Below are 20,619 nucleotides of genomic sequence, written 5' to 3' on the forward strand. Positions count from 1 at the left end.
CGGAATGCGCACGGAACCGCCTCTTCATTGGCGCTTCCTTCGCGCTCTGGCCGCAATGCGGCTGCGGACGCGAGGCATAGCAGCGCGCTGGAGCCGCTAGCTTTCCTGCTGTGTGCGTCACGCAAGCGGTGCGGTGCTGATGTCTTTTCAGCACCCCGCAAATGCTCCAGGCTGCACTCTCCACCGGCTTCGGCTTGAATGAGCATTTCGAAGCGTCAGAGCGACGGCTCCGTCCCGGCCCGGCTCCCCGCCGAGGGAGCGCTGCCGGGAGCGCTGCCGGGAGCAACATGAATAAGGCCGGGATCGGGACGCTTTACAGCGGACACCCGGGCCAGCGTGAGTCCGCCGCTTGGCGGAGAAACTCCGCTGGGAGCGGCACGAGTGGCGCCGGGGCTGGGGCGCTGCATGTCGGCAGCCCGAGGCGTAACCGCACCGCCGCTCTGACGCCTCGTCATGCTAACACGAGCGGAGGCCGGCGGACAATCGACGCTGAGAGCGCTATGGGTGCAGCCGGGGCCGGGATTCCCCTCGGCGGGGAGCCGGGCCGGGACGGAGCCGTCGCTCTGACGCTTCGAAATGCTCACTCAAGCCGAAGCCGGTGGAGAGTGCAGCCTGGAGCATTTGCGGGGTGCTGAAAAGACATCAGCACCGCACCGCTTGCGTGACGCACACAGCGGGAAAGCTAGCGGCTCCAGCGCGCTGCTATGCCTCGCGTCTGCAGCCGCATTGCGGCCAGAGCGCGAAGGAGCGCCGATGAAGAGGCAGTTCCGTGCGCATTCCGCTCAACATCCTCAGCCGCCTTATCGCAGAGCGGGAGGAGGGAGGGAGAAGAGTCCAGCTGGGTTTTGCACTTTTCGATCATGCTAACACGGGGGAGAGGAGGGACTGCTGCTCTTTGGAAGATATAACGGGCCTGACGGCCTTTATTTGCATGTTTGCTGGCAGGTGCGGGTCTCGGGAGCGCGGGACCGTCTGGGCTGATCGGCGCCCCGGGAGGATCGGCGGGAAGACGGTCCGGTCTGTCCAGGTGCCGGGGTGCTCCAAGGGGCTGGACGCCGCTGGTCCGCGGAGCGATGGCAGCTCACGGCGGGGCTGGAGGTGTGGGGCGAGCTGCTGCGAGCCTCGTGCTGCTGCCTCCAGGCGCTCGATGATCACCTGTATATCGGGCCCAAAAAGAGAAGAGGTGGACAGGGGGTGTCCCAGGACGCCCCGCTGGTCCCGCTCAGATAAGGAAGACAGACCAAGCCACAGGTGACTCATGGCGAGCTGTGCATTGGCCATGACGCGGCCTCCACTGACGGCGATGGCTCTGCACATACGCATCAGGACTTCGGCCGTATTTTGGACTTCCACGATGTCTTCGGGGGAAAGCTGGGACTTCTCGTGGCAAATCTTGCCCACAGAGCCCAGGAGGAAGGTCATGTTATTGGCTAGGGCGAACGTCAGGTTGCCGCTAGCGTAGCCACGATCCAGGAAGCTCGCCATGCGCCTGTCCCTTTCCGACGGCAGCACGGGCTTTCCGTCGGGCCAGGCGGAGGATCAGGGGAGGAGGCACAGCCGAACGGAGTCCTCAATGGCAGGCACTCCGGAGACCGAAGGCCAGCCCTCCACACAAGAATACTCTCGGTAGCCCTTCACCGTACCCTTGGCGGCAAGTGGCGTACCCCAGTCCCGCTGCACGTGAGCTTGAAACGACGGCACGGCGGGACATAGCACCGCAGTCCGGGACTGAGCCTGTGACTGGGTTGCTAGCCCGAGTGCAAAATCACGCTGCACTGGCTCCGGAGGCTGCGGCGGCAGCGCGAGGCCGGTGCGCTCTGCGGCTGAAGTAAAGAGCCCCGCGAGATACTCCACAGGCTCGCGGAGGGGACGGGATGCGGTGGAGGCGGAGTCGAACCGAGTCGAACTCCGTGACACCGACACGCTGCTGCTGACGCTGCCACGGATCTCGGCCCAGTCGTAGGCGGCGGCGGCGGCGGGGGCAGCGTTCTCCTCAGCGTCATCCTCACCAGCAGGAACCGGGGAGGTTGCGCCCATGAAGGCTGCTCGCCGTTGGCTCTCTTCGGGTGGCAGCGCGAGGCAGGCCGGGCAGGAGGTCCGCTGGCGGTGATGCTGCCAGCCAAGGCAGAGGAAGCAGAGCTCGTGACAGTCCTGCACGATGAGCGGGATGCCGCAGGAGCGGCAGGAGAACGGCCCGACGCCCAATGGCGACTGGTCCCGGGCCGGCGAATCCATTCTAGTCGAATCTTGATCCGGAAAAAAGAGGCTTCTAAGTCTCATGGAGATGTTGAGAAAGAAGAAGGGTTTGCTTGACGCCTTCCGAGGTTATGTACCCTTGGTGTGGGGCGTGGTGCTGCGCCATCGCGTGCAGGGGATTGGTGCGTCGAGCTTTGTATAGTCTCAGTGGATTGGACAGAGATTGGAGGTGTGCCACTGGCGAAGCCCGTAGGCGGGCTAAGCACTTACGAAGTAGAATGATGAGTTCCTGGATGTTGAGAGCATTTTCACAGCTGGAGGCAGGATTTACATTGTAGCCTACAGAGAAGTTCTGGCCTCTTCTGACTGAAATACAAAATGTCTACGTTTCCAGCCAAAGAATGAGTTTCTCTCCCTGGGAGCAGCCATGATTCCAGCAGCAGGTTGGTAAAATTCATGGCAGCGCCGGTTGTTTGATTGACGGTTAAACATATCAGTAGAGCGGGAGGCTCCTTCAAGACAGCGGTCGATGCGGTGTCTATCATTTATATATATACGGTGTCTATTGTTTATAGATCTACGATGTGGCGGTTTGTGCCGTAAAGTGCTGTAAAGTGTCGTAAAGTGTCACAATGTCTGTGTACTGCGCGGATGTGTGTTGTTGCCGCTAGATTCCGTCTGATTTTCAAAAGTAATCCCGCTCAGTAATCTGTGTTTTTATCAGAAGTACCTGTAACGAGATTACATATTTTTTGCGTGTACTGTAATGGATTACAGTTACAATTTTTTTGTATGCTGATTACGTAATGCCGTTACATGTAATCCGTTACTCCCCAACCCTGTGCATAAGGCACAGTTTCAGTTTTCTACACAAGAAAAGACATGGTGATGATTCATTGGATACCAGAGAGAACTCTGTTAAACATCATGGAAATTAATGTTGAATTAATTTTTGTTTGATTCCTTTTTATTGTCTGTAACTCAGTATATTCTGCACTGGTGAAACATTAAACTGAACACTTTGATGCCATCTAGTGATCAACAGCTGTAATAAGTATCATAAATAGAGGACAATGATCTGCAGTCTGTAGTGGTTAGCACGCTCGCCTCACTGACAGATTGTCCTCAGTTTGAGTCGAACTTAACCTCCTGTTTCCTAAAGTTGAAAAAAAAGAAGAAAAAAAAAACTAAACAAGGTGAACCAAGGTAACCCGTTGGTGTAAATGTGATGGTGCAACCATCCCTGGGATCTGCTGCCACACATCATGACTCAGTAAGATGAAGCTAAATGCTTGTAGAAGATGGGTGGATAGACTTTGTACATGAGCCCATCAGACAAAAAATAAAATTAAAGTTCACTATGTTTTTCTCTGATTTTACAATAAATGTGCTCAATCACTCCATGACCAGTGCAGCACCAAGACAGGTGATCAGTTTTCTTAGCTGAGCCTTGCCCCCTCCACCGAATAAAGGAAAAGTTCAATATCTTCAAATAGAATTGATCTGAAACTTAAAGATGTCTTATTTAACATTAGCCATTTTCTGAAACGTTTCAAGGGAGAGACAAGAGGTCGAAAATGAATAAATACAGATGGAATAATTTAACAAGCCTCAGGCTAGAGTTTCAGGAAGTTACAGAATTAAATACCAGTGTATTTTATGAGCTGGGCTGTGAAAGAGCAGCATACTGCATGTTGTACTGACTCTCAACACAGCTCTGACTCCATCATAGGTCATTAAATCTCTGCATTACAGTAAGTTTTACTCCTGGATCATGCATTTGTAGATTTATATCCCAGGCACAACTGTTGGGAGAAAAACAGTGCCGTTAGTGTAATCTTACATATTAATGACAAGTCACTGAGCTGTGATTCCTGTTTTGTTCACTTGTTTGCTTCTTCATAGAAGACCCACCACGATCCACTTCAGAGGAAACTACCGCAGGATCGGTATGTTTCCTGCTGTTTCTGTATTATCCCTCTATAAAAGCTGCTGTGAACACTTAAAAATGCAGGAAAAAAATAAATGACTGAGTCTGAGTGAGCAAGTTGATTGTTTAATGAGGTTGCAGGTTGTTAAGTTAAAGGTAATATAAATAAAGTCACAGCAAAAATCTTCATTACAGTTTATAGCACGGTTCAAAGATCACATGATTTGTAGTTTTGTTCATTGGTAGCATTTTAAAGTGTTGAAAACAGGAGTTGTCTCTGAAGTCTTCAGCTGGGTTTGATGTTGAAAAGCTCTGGACGTTTTGTTCTCACCTGAAGAAACACATAAAGAATGGAAAAGTCATTGCAGCATTTGGACTAATTTATTATGCCACATTTAATCATATTTGTACACCGGAACGGTTGAGATGTTGTGATTGTTTAAATTTTATTTGGTCAAATGTGGATCACTGCACCAGGAGACAACAGTACCGGCAGTCCGGTGTCAACATTTTGAAGTTATGGCCTGAATCCTTTTGATGAGTAACTGCCTGCGACTCCATAATTCGGTTCTCCTTGGGGGGAAAAAAGATATGAAAATGTTAGTGTTATATTCTTTGCTGAATATTGAAATATATATCTGTGACCATGAAGAAACAGGCACCTTTATTGGTGAAGTCAAAGAAGTCTTCCTCAAAATCAAACAGTTGCTTATCATAGGAGTCGCTTCTCCTGAAATAGGTCAGAAGGTCATTTCTTTATGGTGTGACGAAGGAAGGCGTCCATTTATCTTTCCAACCAAATGTTCTTATACCTTCTTTTCACAATGATGACAATGATAACGATGATGATGATCAAGAGCAGGAGTGCGCCCGCCAGTGATCCAAACAGCGCCCCATAGAATCCTGGACCTCGTCGGAAAAGCTCACATCTTGGACCATAATACTGCTCGAAGTTGTTTTGATAGCAACTAAATAAAAAAAATTTCATCATATTGATTTGAAATGACACAGTGAGAATATGCAGTGCACAGGTGTAATCCTATGGCATCAGGAAATGGAATAGCTTACTCGCAGATTGGCCCGTCGTCGATATGATTGTGACAGTCTCCATGCCGATTGCAGTAATCAGGGATGGTTTTGCAAGGTCCCACACACTGCCACTGACTGTTGATTATCTCAGCCGTGTAGTTAGCAAACTCGCAGTTCACGTAAGGTTCCAGGTTACTGATATCTGATCGATTGAAGCAAAAAAAAATCAATGTTTGTACCGTCACACAAATAGAAATGTTTTGAATAATACCAAATGAAAAAAATCAGACAGGGAGCTGGTTGCTTGCTTACTTACTTGCAATTGGAGGGGCCTGGAAGGTGACTTGATTGAGCTGGATGCTTTCATTACCAAACGCCTGTGAAATCTTGATGAGGTTGGCAGTGTCATTCAGAATGACAGTCAGGACTTCTTCAAGCTGAGTGTTGATGAACTGGATGTGACTGTCATTGTTTGGATATTTGTAAACTGCCACGCTGTCTGCGACAACAGATCCTGGTCTGTACAAGGAATGGAGGAATATTTCACAAGATCAAATCAAATCAAACTTTATTTGTAGAGCACTTTTCCATATTTATAAAAACAACGCAAAGTGCTGAACAGTAAAAACAGTCATAAAAACAAAAGAATAAAAATCGCACCATCAATAAATATACACCACACACACACACACACACACACACACACACACACACTCTCTGAATTATTTGCACACAGCAGAGGAGACATGGCATGGCACTAAGCATCATGGGAAAACACTACCAGTGGGGCCGTTCACACCAGGAGAAGGCGAAGGTCATTAATTTTGGGGCCCCAGCGCTCGACCCCTGACCCCGCCAGACCAAGGGGAACCCACACACCGAAGTGTAGAGGCCCCCAGGCCAGCCAGGACCAGAGGACTTGAGCGCAGTGACCCCAGCAGAGGACCAGGACCAACTCCTGGTGTGAAGGACCCCCCTCAGGAAACATTGGAGTTAAAACGGCTAAAGACATAAAAAGACATGATACAAAGTTAATAGTAAGATAAGACAATAAAGTAAAAAATTAAAATAAATTAGAAGTACATAATAAAAATAGAACGAATAAATAGGATAAATACATTAAAGGGACTTAAGGCAAGATTTGTGAAAAACTACACATGCATTTCCACTTTATTCAATGCTAATGGATCGTGAAGCATTAAAAACCTAAAATAACAGGCCAATCCGCGTATCTGTCTGTTGCCTTATTCAGGCTGTGTGCCAAATAATTTGTTGCTGTTCGGGGTCCAAATTTCCCGCGCAATCGTGGGGATGTGACGTAAATTGACGCTGTATGCACGTTGCCGAACAGGAAGAACATGGCCGCCGTGGACACGGACTCAAACACTGCTGGGATCAGGGGCGGGCAGTGTTGCCAACTTGGTGACTTTCTCGCTAAATCTGGCAACTTTCCAAAGCCTCTTTTCGACTTTTTTTTGTCAAAAGTAACTAGCGACAAATTTAGCGGCTTTTTCTGTTGCTCTGGAGACGTGACAGGACGTCTCCGCTGTCCTTAGCAAGCAGCGGGTGCTGCGTGAGCCCCTCCCCCGTCCCAAAGCACTCACAGGTGGCCAGTTTCAGCAGCGCTCCCTGCTGAGTTGGGGCCGATTGGGGAAACGGCCCGGAGCTGCTCCACGGCGGCGATGGGAGAGCTCCAGCAGCCGCGGCCTGCTTCACGCGCCTCCATGGTTATGCGGCGGGTCCCCGCGCGCTCCGCGGCCGGCACAGAGCGCGTCTCCGCCCGGGAGCGGAGATCCGGAGCTGCCGCACCGCGGCTTGCTCCACGGAGGCGCGTGAAGCAGGCCACGGCTTCCACGGGCCGAGTGGAGCTGCCCCACGGAGGCTGACGGGAGAGCTCCGGATCTCTGCTCCCGGGCGGAGACGCGCTCCGTGCCGGCCGCGGAGCGCGCGGGGACCCACCGCATAACCACGGAGGCGGAGAGGAGCTCCGCGACGGATTTAAAAATGAATCGTTAGATTAATCATTGCATCGAAGAACTGTTTCCTAGATTAATCGATTACAAAAGTAATCGTTTAACGCAGCCCTATTATCAGCGTTATCTCGTGAGTCAAAAAAATAAATTAAAAAAAATAAAAATATGACCGAAGCAGGGCAGGCACCCGAATAAATATTGGATATGTGTTTGATTCATGGAGGAAACTTCAGCTGCATTTGGGAGTGAAAATGGATGCTTACAAAAATCACATAAAAAATCACGCTGTGGTCCTACAGTAATCCGCGACGTAGTAAACAGCATGAGCATCCCTGGTGCAGCGCTGTGAAGACGGACATTCTGTAAAATGTTTGTGCGCGCTCCCGTGCCGCCTTGGCTGGTGGCTGCAGTTCCCCGCAACACCTATCGCGGCAGCACTGAGGTAAATTTTGAAAAGTTGCCTTAAGTCCCTTTAAATTAAAAATGATAATAAAAAATAAAAATGATGGAGATAAGAACTATAAAAGGTTAGTTAAAAGCCAGATTAAAAAGGTGTGTTTTTTACCTCCCTTTAAAAATATCAACAGTCTCTGCGGTCCTGATGTTCTCCGGCAGGCTGTTCCACAGGCGGGGGCCATAATGGCTAAAAGCCGCCTCGCCATGGGTCTTTGTTCTAGCTTTGGGAACACACAATAAAGCACTGCCAGAGGACCTCAGGGCCCCGAGGGTCGATACGGGAAAAACAGATCGGCTAAATAAGAAGGCGCAAGGCCATTAAGACATTTATAAACTAATAAGAGAACTTTAAAATCGATCCTGAAGCGGACCGGGAGCCAATGCAGCGACTGTAAAACCGGTGTAATGTGGGGCCGCCCCCTGGTCCTTGTCAGCACGTGAGCGGCTGAGTTTTGTAATAACTGTAGGTTTGAAATGTTCTTTTTGGAAAGACCAGAGAGCAAGGCATTACAATAATCTAATCTACAGGAGATAAAAGCATGCATTAGCACCTCTGTACTGGCCTGAGAGACAAACGGGCAGACTCTGGCTATATTCTTAAGTTGATAAAATCCAATCTTAGTTATGTTTTTAATGTGTGGAATAAAACTTAGCTCAGAGTCAAAAATCACGCCCAGGTTCTTAACTGATTGTGCTGGTTTAAAATCTAATAATTTTGTTAAAATTTTCTCTCTCTGACCTTCGGGACCGATAACTAAAACCTCAGTCTTGTCCTGGTTGAGCTGCAGGAAATTCACTGCCATCCATGACTTGATGTCTGAAATACAGTTAAAAAGGGTTTCTATTGGCCCTGAGTCATCAGGAGACACGGCGATGCACAGCTGAGTATCGTCAGCGTAACTATGGAAACTAATGCCGTGTCTCCTGATGACATCCCCATGTGGAAGCATGTAGAGATTAAAAAGTATGGGACCTAAAATTGAACCTTGGGGAACCCCACACCTAATTTCATGGGTTCCTGAGGAACAAGTATCCATACTTACATAAAAACATCGATCTGTGAGATAAGAACTGAACCAGTTAAGAACAGTACCAGAGAGGCGCACCAGGTGACTCAATCTATTTATTAAAATGCAATGGTCTACTGTGTCAAAGGCGGCTCTGAGGTCCAGCAGAACCAACACTGTGAGCTTTTTATTATCTAAATTCCACCTGATATCATTTAAAATCTTTAAAAGGGCCATCTCGGTACTGTGGTTCACTCTAAAACCAGACTGATGTCTTTCTAAAATGTTATTAACCATTAAAAAGTCACTGACTTGGTTAAAAATTAGTCTTTCCAAAACGTTACTTAAAAATGGTAAGTTGGATACCGGTCTGGAGTTATTAAGAACATTGGGGTCTAAATTGCTCTTCTTCAGAAGGTGTTTCACCACCGCCGTTTTAAAGGCAGTGGGGAAAACATCCGTCTGAAGAGATGGAAATAGCTTATTTATTTTTTATGTTAACAGTTGGGGATTACTTACAACAACTTCTTGACCTTGACTGTTTCATAGGTTTGTGGGTCTGCTTGTTTGCAAAGAGTGCCAAGCTACAACACAAAGCAGATGAAATAAAAATATAGTTATGGTCAAAAAGTAAGTTTAGAACATTCAATGAAAACATGACAAATGACAGAAAAATTATTGTCATCATGTGACTCTATTTTCGATATCACAATATGTTATCAAGTCAAGAGAAAGGCAAATGCACAGAAAATAAATTTGAAAAAATCGTACATGAAAATAATAGATTTCATTACCTGCTCTTCCAATTTAGCGATGAACTCTAAAGATTCTGCTGAACTCATGTTATTAAATGCATCCACATAAGTGACGTTGATTATCAGAGTAACATTTGCTTGTCGAGTCGGGATTGCCCCTGTGTCTGTAAAAAAGTGTCATACAATTTTGTCATGATATTACAATAAATGTAGGCTGTATAACTAAAAGGGCTGGTAGTATAATGTTCATACATAAAGAAACACACAATTCTAATAATAAGTAACTTTCTGCTGCCTTCAAAGCTCAATGAAATAAGAACTTGCATAAGTCTCACCAATGATGATAGAGGTGTCATTTACTCCAAGAACGCATTCGTCTCCAAAGACGAATTCTTGACACTGACACTGGCAGGCTCCAAGTGTCACATTAAATATGCACAGTAATCCATTACACTGACAGTCTGTACACTGGGGGGTTGGAGATTGCGTTGTCACAATGGTAGTAGCATTGGAGTCTGGGATGATGGTAGTTGTTGATTGGATGGTGACCGATGCTGTCGGTGCAACTGTATTGACTGATGTAGACAGGGCCTGGTTGGTTGTCAGAGGTCTGGTATTGGGATCATTTGTTGACTTTATGGTTGGTTCTGCTGTATTGTTACTACTGGAGGAAGGCTGAGACATGGTTCCAGGATATGTTGGAGTTGAAATTTTACCAGCAGAAGTTGATGAATTGGGACTGGCAGGTGTTAAAAGACTAGTGACTGCAGAATTTGAAGAAGGTGACACAGCCTCAGTTGTCTCTGGCGTGAATGTAGAGGCAACAGTGGTCAAGGGTGCTGTGCTTTCTGTGAAACTGGTTGTATCCAACAGAGTCGTGGAGGTTGCTGAGGATTGATCAGCTGTCGTGACAGTGAATGCTGGCTGTGTTGACTGAGGTATTTCTGTGGGTGTAACCATAGTTTCATAGGACGATTGAAGCTCTGTGGTGAAAGATGTTGATGATGCTGATGTTTGCTGGCTCGCTGTTGATGTCTCTGTCTGACCGATAGATGTCAGTGTTGTTCCCGTGTTGAGTGCAGTAGATGTTTGAGGAACCGTGGTCGTCTCAGTCTGAAATGTAGAGCCAGCAGTTGATGGACCTTCTGTGCTTTCTGTGAAAGTGGTTGTTTCTGAAAGAGTTGTGGAAGTCAATGAGGCTTGGTCAGCTGTCGTCAATGTGGATGTTGACTGTGTTGACTGGGGTGTTTCTGTGGGAGTCACCAAAGACTCAGTGGAAGATTGTAGCTCTGTGGAGACGGATGTTGTTGATGCTGATGTTTGCTGGCTTGCTGTTGATTTCTCTGTCTGATCTGTAGATATCAGTGTTGTTCCTGTGTTGGGCGCAGTTGATGTTTGCAGCGCCTCAGTCGTCTCAGGCGTGAATGCAGAGGCAGCAGAGATCAGGGATTCTGTGCTTTCTGTGAAAGTGGTTGTGTCCACCGGAATTGTGGAGGACGAGGAGGATTGTTCAGGTGTTGTGACAGTGGATGCTGGTTGTGTTGACTGAGATGTTTCCGTGGGGGTCACAAGAGTTTCAGTGGATGATTGAAGCTCTGTGGAGAAGGACGTCATTGATGCTGATGTTTGCTGGCTCGCTGTTGATGTCTCTGTCTGACCGATAGATGTCAGTGTTGTTCCCGTGTTGAGTGCAGTAGATGTTTGAGGAACCGTGGTCATCTGAGTCTGAAATGTAGAGCCAGCAGTTGATGGACCTTCTGTGCTTTCTGTGAAAGTGGTTGTTTCTGAAAGAGTTGTGGAAGTCAATGAGGCTTGGTCAGCTGTCGTCAATGTGGATGTTGACTGTGTTGACTGAGATGTTTCCTTGGGGGTCACCAGAGACTCAGTGGAAGATTGTAGCTCTGTGGAGACGGATGTTGTTGATGCTGATGTTTGCTGGCTTGCCGTTGATTTCTCTGTCTGACCGGTAGACATCAGTGTTGTTTCTGTGTTGGGCGCAGTTAATGTTTGCAGCGCCTCAGTCGTCTCAGGCGTGAATGCAGAGGCAGCAGAGATCAGGGATTCTGTGCTTTCTGTGAAAGTGGTTGTGTCCACCGGAATTGTGGAGGACGAGGAGGATTGTTCAGGTGTTGTGACAGTGGATGCTGGTTGTGTTGACTGAGATGTTTCCGTGGGGGTCACAAGAGTTTCAGTGGATGATTGAAGCTCTGTGGAGAAGGACGTCATTGATGCTGATGTTTGCTGGCTCGCTGTTGATGTCTCTGTCTGACCGATAGATGTCAGTGTTGTTCCCGTGTTGAGTGCAGTAGATGTTTGAGGAACCGTGGTCATCTGAGTCTGAAATGTAGAGCCAGCAGTTGATGGACCTTCTGTGCTTTCTGTGAAAGTGGTTGTTTCTGAAAGAGTTGTGGAAGTCAATGAGGCTTGGTCAGCTGTCGTCAATGTGGATGTTGACTGTGTTGACTGGGGTGTTTCTGTGGGAGTCACCAAAGACTCAGTGGAAGATTGTAGCTCTGTGGAGACGGATGTTGTTGATGCTGATGTTTGCTGGCTTGCCGTTGATTTCTCTGTCTGATCTGTAGATATCAGTGTTGTTCCTGTGTTGGGCGCAGTTGATGTTTGCAGCGCCTCAGTCGTCTCAGGCGTGAATGCAGAGGCAGCAGAGATCAGGGATTCTGTGCTTTCTGTGAAAGTGGTTGTGTCCACCGGAATTGTGGAGGACGAGGAGAATTGTTCAGGTGTTGTGATAGTGGATGCTGGTTGTGTTGACTGAGATGTTTCCGTGGGGGTCACCAGAGTTTCAGTGGAAGATTGAAGCTCTGTGGAGAAGGACGTCATTGATGCTGATGTTTGCTGGCTCGCTGTTGATGTCTCTGTCTGACCGATAGATGTCAGTGTTGTTCCCGTGTTGAGTGCAGTAGATGTTTGAGGAACCTTGGTCATCTCAGTCTGAAATGTCGAGCCAGCAGGTGATGGACCTTCTGTGCTTTCTGTGAAAGTGGTTGTTTCTGAAAGAGTTGTGGACGTCAATGAGGCTTGGTCAGCTGTCGTCAATGTGGATGTTGACTGTGTTGACTGGGGTGTTTCTGTGGGAGTCACCAAAGACTCAGTGGAAGATTGTAGCTCTGTGGAGACGGATGTTGTTGATGCTGATGTTTGCTGGCTTGCCGTTGATTTCTCTGTCTGATCTGTAGATATCAGTGTTGTTCCTGTGTTGGGAGCAGTTGATGTTTTTGGTGCCTCAGTCGTCTCAGGCGTGAATGTAGAGGCAGCAGTGGTCAGGGATTCTGTGCTATCTGTGAAACTGGTTGTGTCCAACAGAATTGTGGAGGACGAGGAGGATTGTTCAGGTGTTGTGACAGTGGATGCTGGTTGTGTTGAATGAGATGTTTCCGTTGGGGTCACCAGAGTTTCAGTGGAAGATTGAAGCTCTGTGGAGAAGGACGTCATTGATGCTGATGTTTGCTGGCTCGCTGTTGATGTCTCTGTCTGACCGATAGATGTCAGTGTTGTTCCCGTGTTGAGTGCAGTAGATGTTTGAGGAACCGTGGTCGTCTCAGTCTGGAATGTAGAGCCAGCAGTTGATGGACCTTCTGTGCTTTCTGTGAAAGTGGTTGTTTCTGAAAGAGTTGTGGAAGTCAATGAGGCTTGGTCAGCTGTCGTCAATGTGGATGTTGACTGTATTGACTGAGATGTTTCCGTGGGGGTCACCAGAGACTCAGTGGAAGATTGTAGCTCTGTGGAGACGGATGTTGTCGATGCTGATGTTTGCTGGCTTGCCGTTGATTTCTCTGTCTGACCGATCGACGTCAGTGTTGTTCCTGTGGTGGTCGCAGTTGATGCTTGAGGAACCTTACTCGTCTGAGGCGTAAATGTAGAGGAAGCAGTTGTTCGGCGTTCTGTGCTTTCTGTCATTGTGGTTGTGACTGACGTTGATTCCATTGATTTTGTTGTCCTTGCCGTCTCAATCGAAATCGCGTCTGTTTCAGTAGATGAAGACAGCACTGCTTCTGTGGTTCCCCAGCTGGTTGGTTGACTCTTAGTCGTGCTGGTACTCACTACATAACCACTTTATCAAAAAAATTGAATAGATTCAGAGAAGTATAATTACATGAAATGTATTTGTAATACAGTTGACAATGACAAACAATGTATTTATCATTTAATATTCATCCTTTGTCTCACCTGCAGACTGGTCCTTTGTAAATGTCATTTTGGCATTCCCCTTTTTGATAGCAGTAGTCAGGGTTTGTTTTGCAAGGTCCTACACACTGCCACTGACCATTGGCTATTTCAGCGGTGTAGTTTGCAAACCCAGAGCAGTTCAGGTATGGTTCCAGGCCTGTAATATCTGTTGAAATATACAGTTTTGAAAGATTTAAATGTGGATTTCTCACTTTCTTGATATTACCCAATGAAAAATGACCTTTGAATGACATCAAAAGAAGAAACACTCCAAGACACTCACTCTCAATTTGAGGTTTCGGAACACTGACGTTTTTGAACTCCACAGTTTTATAACCAAAGGCCTCAGAAATCATGTTTATGTTGCTTGTGTTAGTCAAGATTTCAGTCAGCACCTCTTCAAGCTGAGTGTTTAGGAACTGAATTTTATTTTCATCATTGGGATAGGTGTATTCTACCTCACTGTCAGCCACAACACTTCCGCTCCTACAGTAGAAACAGTGAAAGAAGTAAGATGCAGAAAACAGTGAAATTCAAAACAAATGTGAATATTTTAAATTTCAATACTTACGATAGCTTTGTGACTTTTACAGTTTTATAGGCTTGTGGTTCTGCTTGTTTGCACAGGACTTCCAGCTGAAACGTAGAACACATTCATTCATAACATTGTTTTGGAAAAGAAAACATCTTTTAGACCATTTATGCCAGAAACAGGGCAGAATAGGAAAAAAAAATAAAATTGACAAAAACAAGTCACCTGCGGGTCTTGCTTTCAGAAAATGTAATTTTTCTTTTTAAAATATAAGTAATCACTCTGATAAATATTTACCTGTTTTTCCAATTTCTTGATCAAGTCTTGTGATTGAGATGACTCTAAATCCTCAAATTCAGCCAGGTAGTCAGTATCGATTTTCAAAGAAAAACTTGCTTTTCGAGTTGGAATTGATCCAGTATCTGCAAAATTTCAACACACTTTTAGGGTTGTTGCCATGTCACATGGAAATGTGAACCATACATTAGCAGTGTTGAAGTAACCTGAGATTGTTAAGTGCAAAAAGCAAAAAAGATAGCACCCGACATATTGAAGCAATAAGTGTATGTGAACCTTTGAGCTGTGAAATAAATCAACCAATGTTGCTTTGCAACTGATTCAGATATATAGACAAAACTGGTGTGCTTCAGATCATACCCTACAAATAGATAAAAAATGAAATTACTCTCTAGTAGTGATGATCGACTTTCAACAAATCGGCAAAACTTGTTAGTTCACTGAAGCGTGTGTCAGAAGTCATCATGACCAATAATTTGTTCACTGAATCATTGCTCCAACTAAGAAACTGGAATGAGAAAAACACAGTGTGCTCAAATCAGCTTATGAGTTATTCAGAGTGCATGCTCACGTCCTCTCAATTCAGCCATTCAGTGCACATGTTTGAGTCAGCTTGCGCCAAATCATTCACCTCATCTGAATTGTGCGGAATCAGAGGAAATGCATCAGAAAACACTCAAAATTAATGTAGCATCATGCAGCCTATTAAGTCAGTGGTTTGCCAAATTTCATTGCAACATGAAAGGTTCAATGGATGTTAAAATCTGAGAAATAATCATAATTTGTGTGGTATAACCTGAAGCACATTACGCATTTGTTATTAATGATGAACATGAATACTGTAATGAATTTGATCAATGATACATGCTTAGCAGTAGAAACTTTGAGAAAGGAAGAACATGCAGTTTCTGAAACTAAGTTCAAGAGAACAAAACGTTCAGTTTCAAAAATAATTTTCGGTGGAAACTTTCACTGAAATTGAAAAAGACAGTTTCTTACCAATGTTTACTGTTGTCTCGTTTTGTCCAAGTGAACATTGATGCCCAAAGACATAATCTTGGCACTGGCACTGACACTTTCCAGTTGTCACATTGAAGGTACAATTTCCTCCATTACACTGACAGCCTGTACACTGATGGGTTGTAGAGGGCATTGTCACAGGGCTGTAGACAGTGGATTTTGGAAAGTCCAAAGTTGTGACAGTGTTCTTAGAGACTTCTGATGATGTTGAAGACTTTGTTGTTGACATCAATGTTGAGGTTGTTTGAGGAGGGTTGCTTGATTTTTCACTTGTTGCTTCACCACTGACAGCAGGAGTAGCTTGTGTTGAATGTGTGGCAGGAACATGGGTTGCAGTTACAGTATTTGGACTTGCCTTGAGTGTTGATGTTGGGAAGGATGATGTTGTCACTTTGTTAGTTGTGTCTATGGAGGTGATCATAGTCATCGATGGTGGTGTCAGCATTGTTGACACAGACGAGGTGGAGAACACAGTTGAAGGATGAGACTTTGTGGAAGCAGATGTTGTTGGTGTATTTGCATTGGATGATGTAGAAAGAGACTGGTTGGTTGTCAGGGGTGTTGTAATTATGAAGCTTGTTTCTGAAGAAATTGTGGAGGTTGATGAGGACTGGTCAGCAGTTGTGAATGTGGCTGTGGACTCTGTTGACTGAGGTGTTTCTGTGGGGGTTACCAAAGAGGCTGTAGTGGGAGGGGATTGTGTGCTCTCTGTGAAACTGGTGGTGTCCAACAGAGTCGGGGAGGTCACTGAGGATTGATCAGCTCTCGTGACAGTGGATTTTGGTTGTGTTGACTGAGGTGGTTCTGTGGGAGTCACCAAAGATTCAGTGGAGGATTGTAGCTCTGTGGTGAAAGGTGTTGTTGATGCTGATGTTTGTTGGCTTGCCGTGGATTTCTCTGTCTGACTGGTGGGTGTCAGTGTTGTTCCCGTATTGACCACAATTGTTGGTTGAGGAGCCTTCGATGTTTCAGTCTGAAATGTCGATCCAACAGTGGGTGGACCTGTGCTTTCTGTGAAAGTGGTTGTTTCTGAAAGAGTTGTGGAAGTCAATGAGGCTTGGTCAGCTGTCGTCAATGTGGATGTTGACTGGGGTGTTTCTGTGGGAGTCACCAACGACTCAGTGGAAGATTGTAGCTCTGTGGAGACGGATGTTGTTGATGCTGATGTTTGCTGGCTTGCCGTTGATTTCTCTGTCTGATCTGTAAATGTTAGTGTTGTTCCTGTGTTGGGCGCAGTTGATGTTTGTGGCGTCTCAGTCATCTCAGGCGTGAATGTAGAGGCAGCAGTAGTCAGGGATTCTGTGCTATCTGTGAAACTGGTTGTGTCCAACAGAATTGTGGAGGACGAGGAGGATTGTTCAGGTGTTGTGACAGTGGATGCTGGTTGTGTTGACTGAGATGTTTCCGTGGGGGTCACAAGAGTTTCAGTGGAAGATTGAAGCTCTGTGGAGAAGGACATCATTGATGCTGATGTTTGCTGGCTCGCTGTTGATGTCTCTGTCTGACCGATAGATGTCAGTGTTGTTCCCGTGTTGAATGCAGTAGATGTTTGAGGACCCGTGGTCATCTGAGTCTGAAATGTAGAACCAACAGTTGATGGACCTTCTGTGCTTTCTGTGAAAGTGGTTGTTTCTGAAAGAGTTGTGGAAGTCGATGAGGCTTGGTCAGCCGTCGTCAATGTGGATGTTGACTGGGGTGTTTCTGTGGGAGTCACCAACGATTCAGTGGAGGATTGTCGCTCTGTGGTGAAAGGTGTTGTTGATGCTGATGTTTGTTGGCTTGCCGTGGATTTCTCTGTCTGACTGGTGGGTGTCAGTGTTGTTCCCGTATTGACCACAATTGTTGTTTGAGGAACCTTGGATGTTTCAGTCTGAAATGTAGATCCAACAGCGGGTGGACCTGTGCTTTCTGTGAAAGTGGTTGTTTCTGAAAGAGTTGTGGAAGTCAATGAGGATTGGTCAGCTGTCGTCAATGTGGATGTTGACTGTGCTGACTGGGGTGTTTCTGTGGGAGTCACCAAAGACTCAGTGGAAGATTGTAGCTCTGTGGAAATGGATGTTGTTGATGCTGATGTTTGCTGGCTTGCCGGTGATTTCTCTGTCTGGACTGTAGATGTCAGTGTTGTTCCTGTGTTGGGCGCAGTTGATGTTTGTGGTGCCTCAGTCGTCTCAGGCGTGAATGAAGAGGCAGCAGTGGTCAGGGATTCTGTGCTTTCTGTGAAACTGCTTGTGTCCAACAGAATTGTGGAGGATGAGGAGGATTGTTCAGGTGTTGTGACAGTGGATGCTGGTTGTTTTGACTGAGAAGGTTCCGTGGGGGTCACAAGAGTTTCAGTGGAAGATTGAAGCTCTGTGGAGACAGACGTCATTGATGCTGATGTTTGCTGGCTCGCTGTTGATGTCTCTGTCTGACCGATAGATGTCAGTGTTGTTCCCGTGTTGAATGCAGTAGATGTTTGAGGAACCGTTGTCATCTCAGTCTGAAAGGTAGAGCCAGCAGTTGATGGACCTTCTGTGCTTTCTGTGAAAGTGGTTGTTTCTGAAAGAGTTGTGGAAGTCAATGAGGCTTGGTCAGCTGTCGTCAATGTGGATGTTGACTGTGCTGACTGGGGTGTTTCTGTGGGAGTCATCAAAGACTCAGTGGAAGATTGTAGCTCTGTGGAAATGGATGTTGTTGATGCTGATGTTTGCTGGCTTTCCGTTGATTTCTCTGTCTGATCTGTAGATGTCAGTGTTGTTCCTGTGTTGGGTGCAGTTGATGTTTGTGGCGCCTCAGTCATCTCAGGCGTGAATGTAGAGGCAGCATTGGTCAGGGATTCTGTGCTATCTGTGAAACTGCTTGTGTCCAACAGAATTGTGGAGGACGAGGAGGATTGTTCAGGTGTTGTGACAGTGGATGCTGGTTGTGTTGACTGAGATGTTTCCGTGGGGGTCACAAGAGTTTCAGTGGAAGATTGAAGCTCTGTGGAGAACGACATCATTGATGCTGATGTTTGCTGGCTCGCTGTTGATGTCTCTGTCTGACCGATAGATGTCAGTGTTGTTCCCGTGTTGAATGCAGTAGATGTTTGAGGAACCGTGGTCATCTCAGTCTGAAATGTAGAACCCGCAGTTGATGGACCTTCTGTGCTTTCTGTGAAAGTGGTTGTTTCTGAAAGAGTTGTGGAAGTCGATGAGGCTTGGTCAGCCGTCATCAATGTGGATGTTGACTGGGGTGTTTCTGTGGGAGTCACCAAAAACTCAGTGGAAGATTGTAGCTTTGTGGAGACAGATGTTGTTGATGCTGATGTTTGCTGGCTTGCCGTTGATTTCTCTGTCTGATCTGTAGATGTCAGTGTTGTTCCTGTGTTGGGCGCAGTTGATGTTTGTGGCGCCTCAGTCATCTCAGGCGTGAATGTAGAGGCAGCAGTGGTCAGGGATTCTGTGCTATCTGTGAAACTGGTTGTGTCCAACAGAATTGTGGAGGACGAGGAGGATTGTTCAGGTGTTGTGACAGTGAATGCTGGTTGTTTTGACTGAGAGGTTTCCGTGGGGGTCACAAGAGTTTCAGTGGAAGATTGAAGCTCTGTGGAGAAGGACGTCATTGATGCTGATGTTTGCTGGCTCGCTGTTGATGTCTCTGTCTGACCGAAAGATGTCAGTGTTGTTCCCATGTTGAATGCAGTAGATGTTTGAGGAACCGTGGTCATCTCAGTCTGAAATGTAGAGCCAGCAGTTGATGGACCTTCTGTGCTGTCTGTGAAAGTGGTTGTTTCTGAAAGAGTTGTGGAAGTCAATGAGGCTTCGTCAGCTGTCGTCAATGTGGATGTTGACTGTGCTGACTGGGGTGTTTCTGTGGGAGTCACCAAAGACTCAGTGGAAGATTGTAGCTCTGTGGAGACGGATGTTGTTGATGCTGATGTTTGCTGGCTTTCCGTTGATTTCTCTGTCTGATCTATAGACATCAGTGTTGTTCCTGTGTTGGGCGCAGTTAATGTTTGGGGTGCCTCAGTCGTCTCAGGCGTGAATGTAGAGGCAGCAGTGGTCAGGGATTCTGTGCTATCTGTGAAACTGGTTCTGTCCAACAGAATTGTGGAGGACGAGGAGGATTGTTCAGGTGTTGTGACAGTGAATGCTGGTTGTTTTGACTGAGAGGTTTCCGTGGGGGTCACAAGAGTTTCAGTGGAAGATTGAAGCTCTGTGGAGAAGGACGTCATTGATGCTGATGTTTGCTGGCTCGCTGTTGATGTCTCTGTCTGACCGAAAGATGTCAGTGTTGTTCCCGTGTTGAACGCAGTAGATGTTTGAGGAACCGTGGTCATCTCAGTCTGAAATGTAGAGCCAGCAGTTGAAGGACCTGTGCTTTCTGTGAAAGTGGTTGTTTCTGAAAGAGTTGTGGAAGTCAATGAGGCTTGGTCAGCTGTCGTCAAAGTGGATGTTGACTGGGGTGACTGGGGTGTTTCTGTGGGAGTCACCAAAGACTCAGTGGACGGTTGTAGCTCTGTGGAGACGGATGTTGTTGCTGCTGATGTTTGCTGGCTTGCCGTTGATTTCTCTGTCTGATCTGTAGATGTCAGTGTTGTTCCTGTGTTGGGCGCAGTTGATGTTTGTGGCGCCTCAGTCATGTCAGGCGTGAATGTAGAGGCAGCAGTGGTCAGGGATTCTGTGCTATCTGTGAAACTGGTTGTGTCCGACAGAATTGTGGAGGACGAGGAGGATTGTTCAGGTGTAGTGACAGTGGATGCTGGTTGTTTTGACTCAGAAGTTTCCATGGGGGTCACAAGAGTTTCAGTGGAAGATTGAAGCTCTGTGGAGACAGACGTCATTGATGCTGATGTTTGCTGGCTCGCTGTTGATGTCTCTGTCTGACCGATAGATGTCAGTGTTGTTCCCGTGTTGAATGCAGTAGATGTTTGAGGAACCGTGATCGTCTCAGTCTGAAATGTAGAACCCGCAGTTGATTGACCTTCTGTGCTTTCTGTGAAAGTGGTTGTTTCTGAAAGAGTTGTGGAAGTCGATGAGGCTTGGTCAGCCGTCATCAATGTGGATGTTGACTGGGGTGTTTCTGTGGGAGTCACCAAAGACTCAGTGGAAGATTGTAGCTTTGTGGAGACAGATGTTGTTGATGCTGATGTTTGCTGGCTTGCCGTTGATTTCTCTGTCTGATCTGTAGATGTCAGTGTTGTTCCTGTGTTGGGCGCAGTTGATGTTTGTGGCGCCTCAGTCATCTCAGGCGTGAATGTAGAGGCAGCAGTGGTCAG

General features: G+C 46.7%; 1 protein-coding gene across 1 annotated transcript; it reads right to left on the minus strand.

Moving 5' to 3' along the window:
- Positions 1 to 4,643: 4,643 nt before the first annotated feature.
- On the minus strand, positions 4,644 to 19,323 carry LOC115388175 (mucin-3B-like). The gene is made up of 12 exons (XM_030091134.1): positions 19,202 to 19,323; positions 13,147 to 13,415; positions 11,528 to 11,742; positions 10,916 to 10,993; positions 9,682 to 9,814; positions 9,386 to 9,510; positions 9,111 to 9,175; positions 5,472 to 5,674; positions 5,195 to 5,357; positions 4,924 to 5,094; positions 4,789 to 4,856; positions 4,644 to 4,699 (listed from the first exon to the last, which is right to left on the minus strand). The coding sequence occupies exons 1-12, from the start codon at positions 19,321 to 19,323 to the stop codon at positions 4,644 to 4,646; spliced, it is 1,668 nt and encodes a 555-aa protein (XP_029946994.1).
- Between the last annotated feature and the right edge of the window lie 1,296 nt (positions 19,324 to 20,619).

This window comes from Salarias fasciatus, chromosome 5 (assembly GCF_902148845.1).
Source record: "Salarias fasciatus chromosome 5, fSalaFa1.1, whole genome shotgun sequence".
NCBI lineage: Eukaryota > Metazoa > Chordata > Actinopteri > Blenniiformes > Blenniidae > Salarias > Salarias fasciatus.

Bases quoted from the DNA above. Each gene is read 5' to 3' on its own strand.
- LOC115388175 (XM_030091134.1), bottom strand. From the start codon at position 19,323: ATGTCTATAGATCAGACAGAGAAATCAACGGAAAGCCAGCAAACATCA. The intron at 9,511-9,681 runs GTGAGACTTATG...ACTTTTTTACAG, and splicing joins TGACACCTCTATCATCATTG to ACACAGGGGCAATCCCGACT. The intron at 5,095-5,194 runs GTAAGCTATTCC...TTTTTTATTTAG, and splicing joins GACGACGGGCCAATCTGCGA to TTGCTATCAAAACAACTTCG.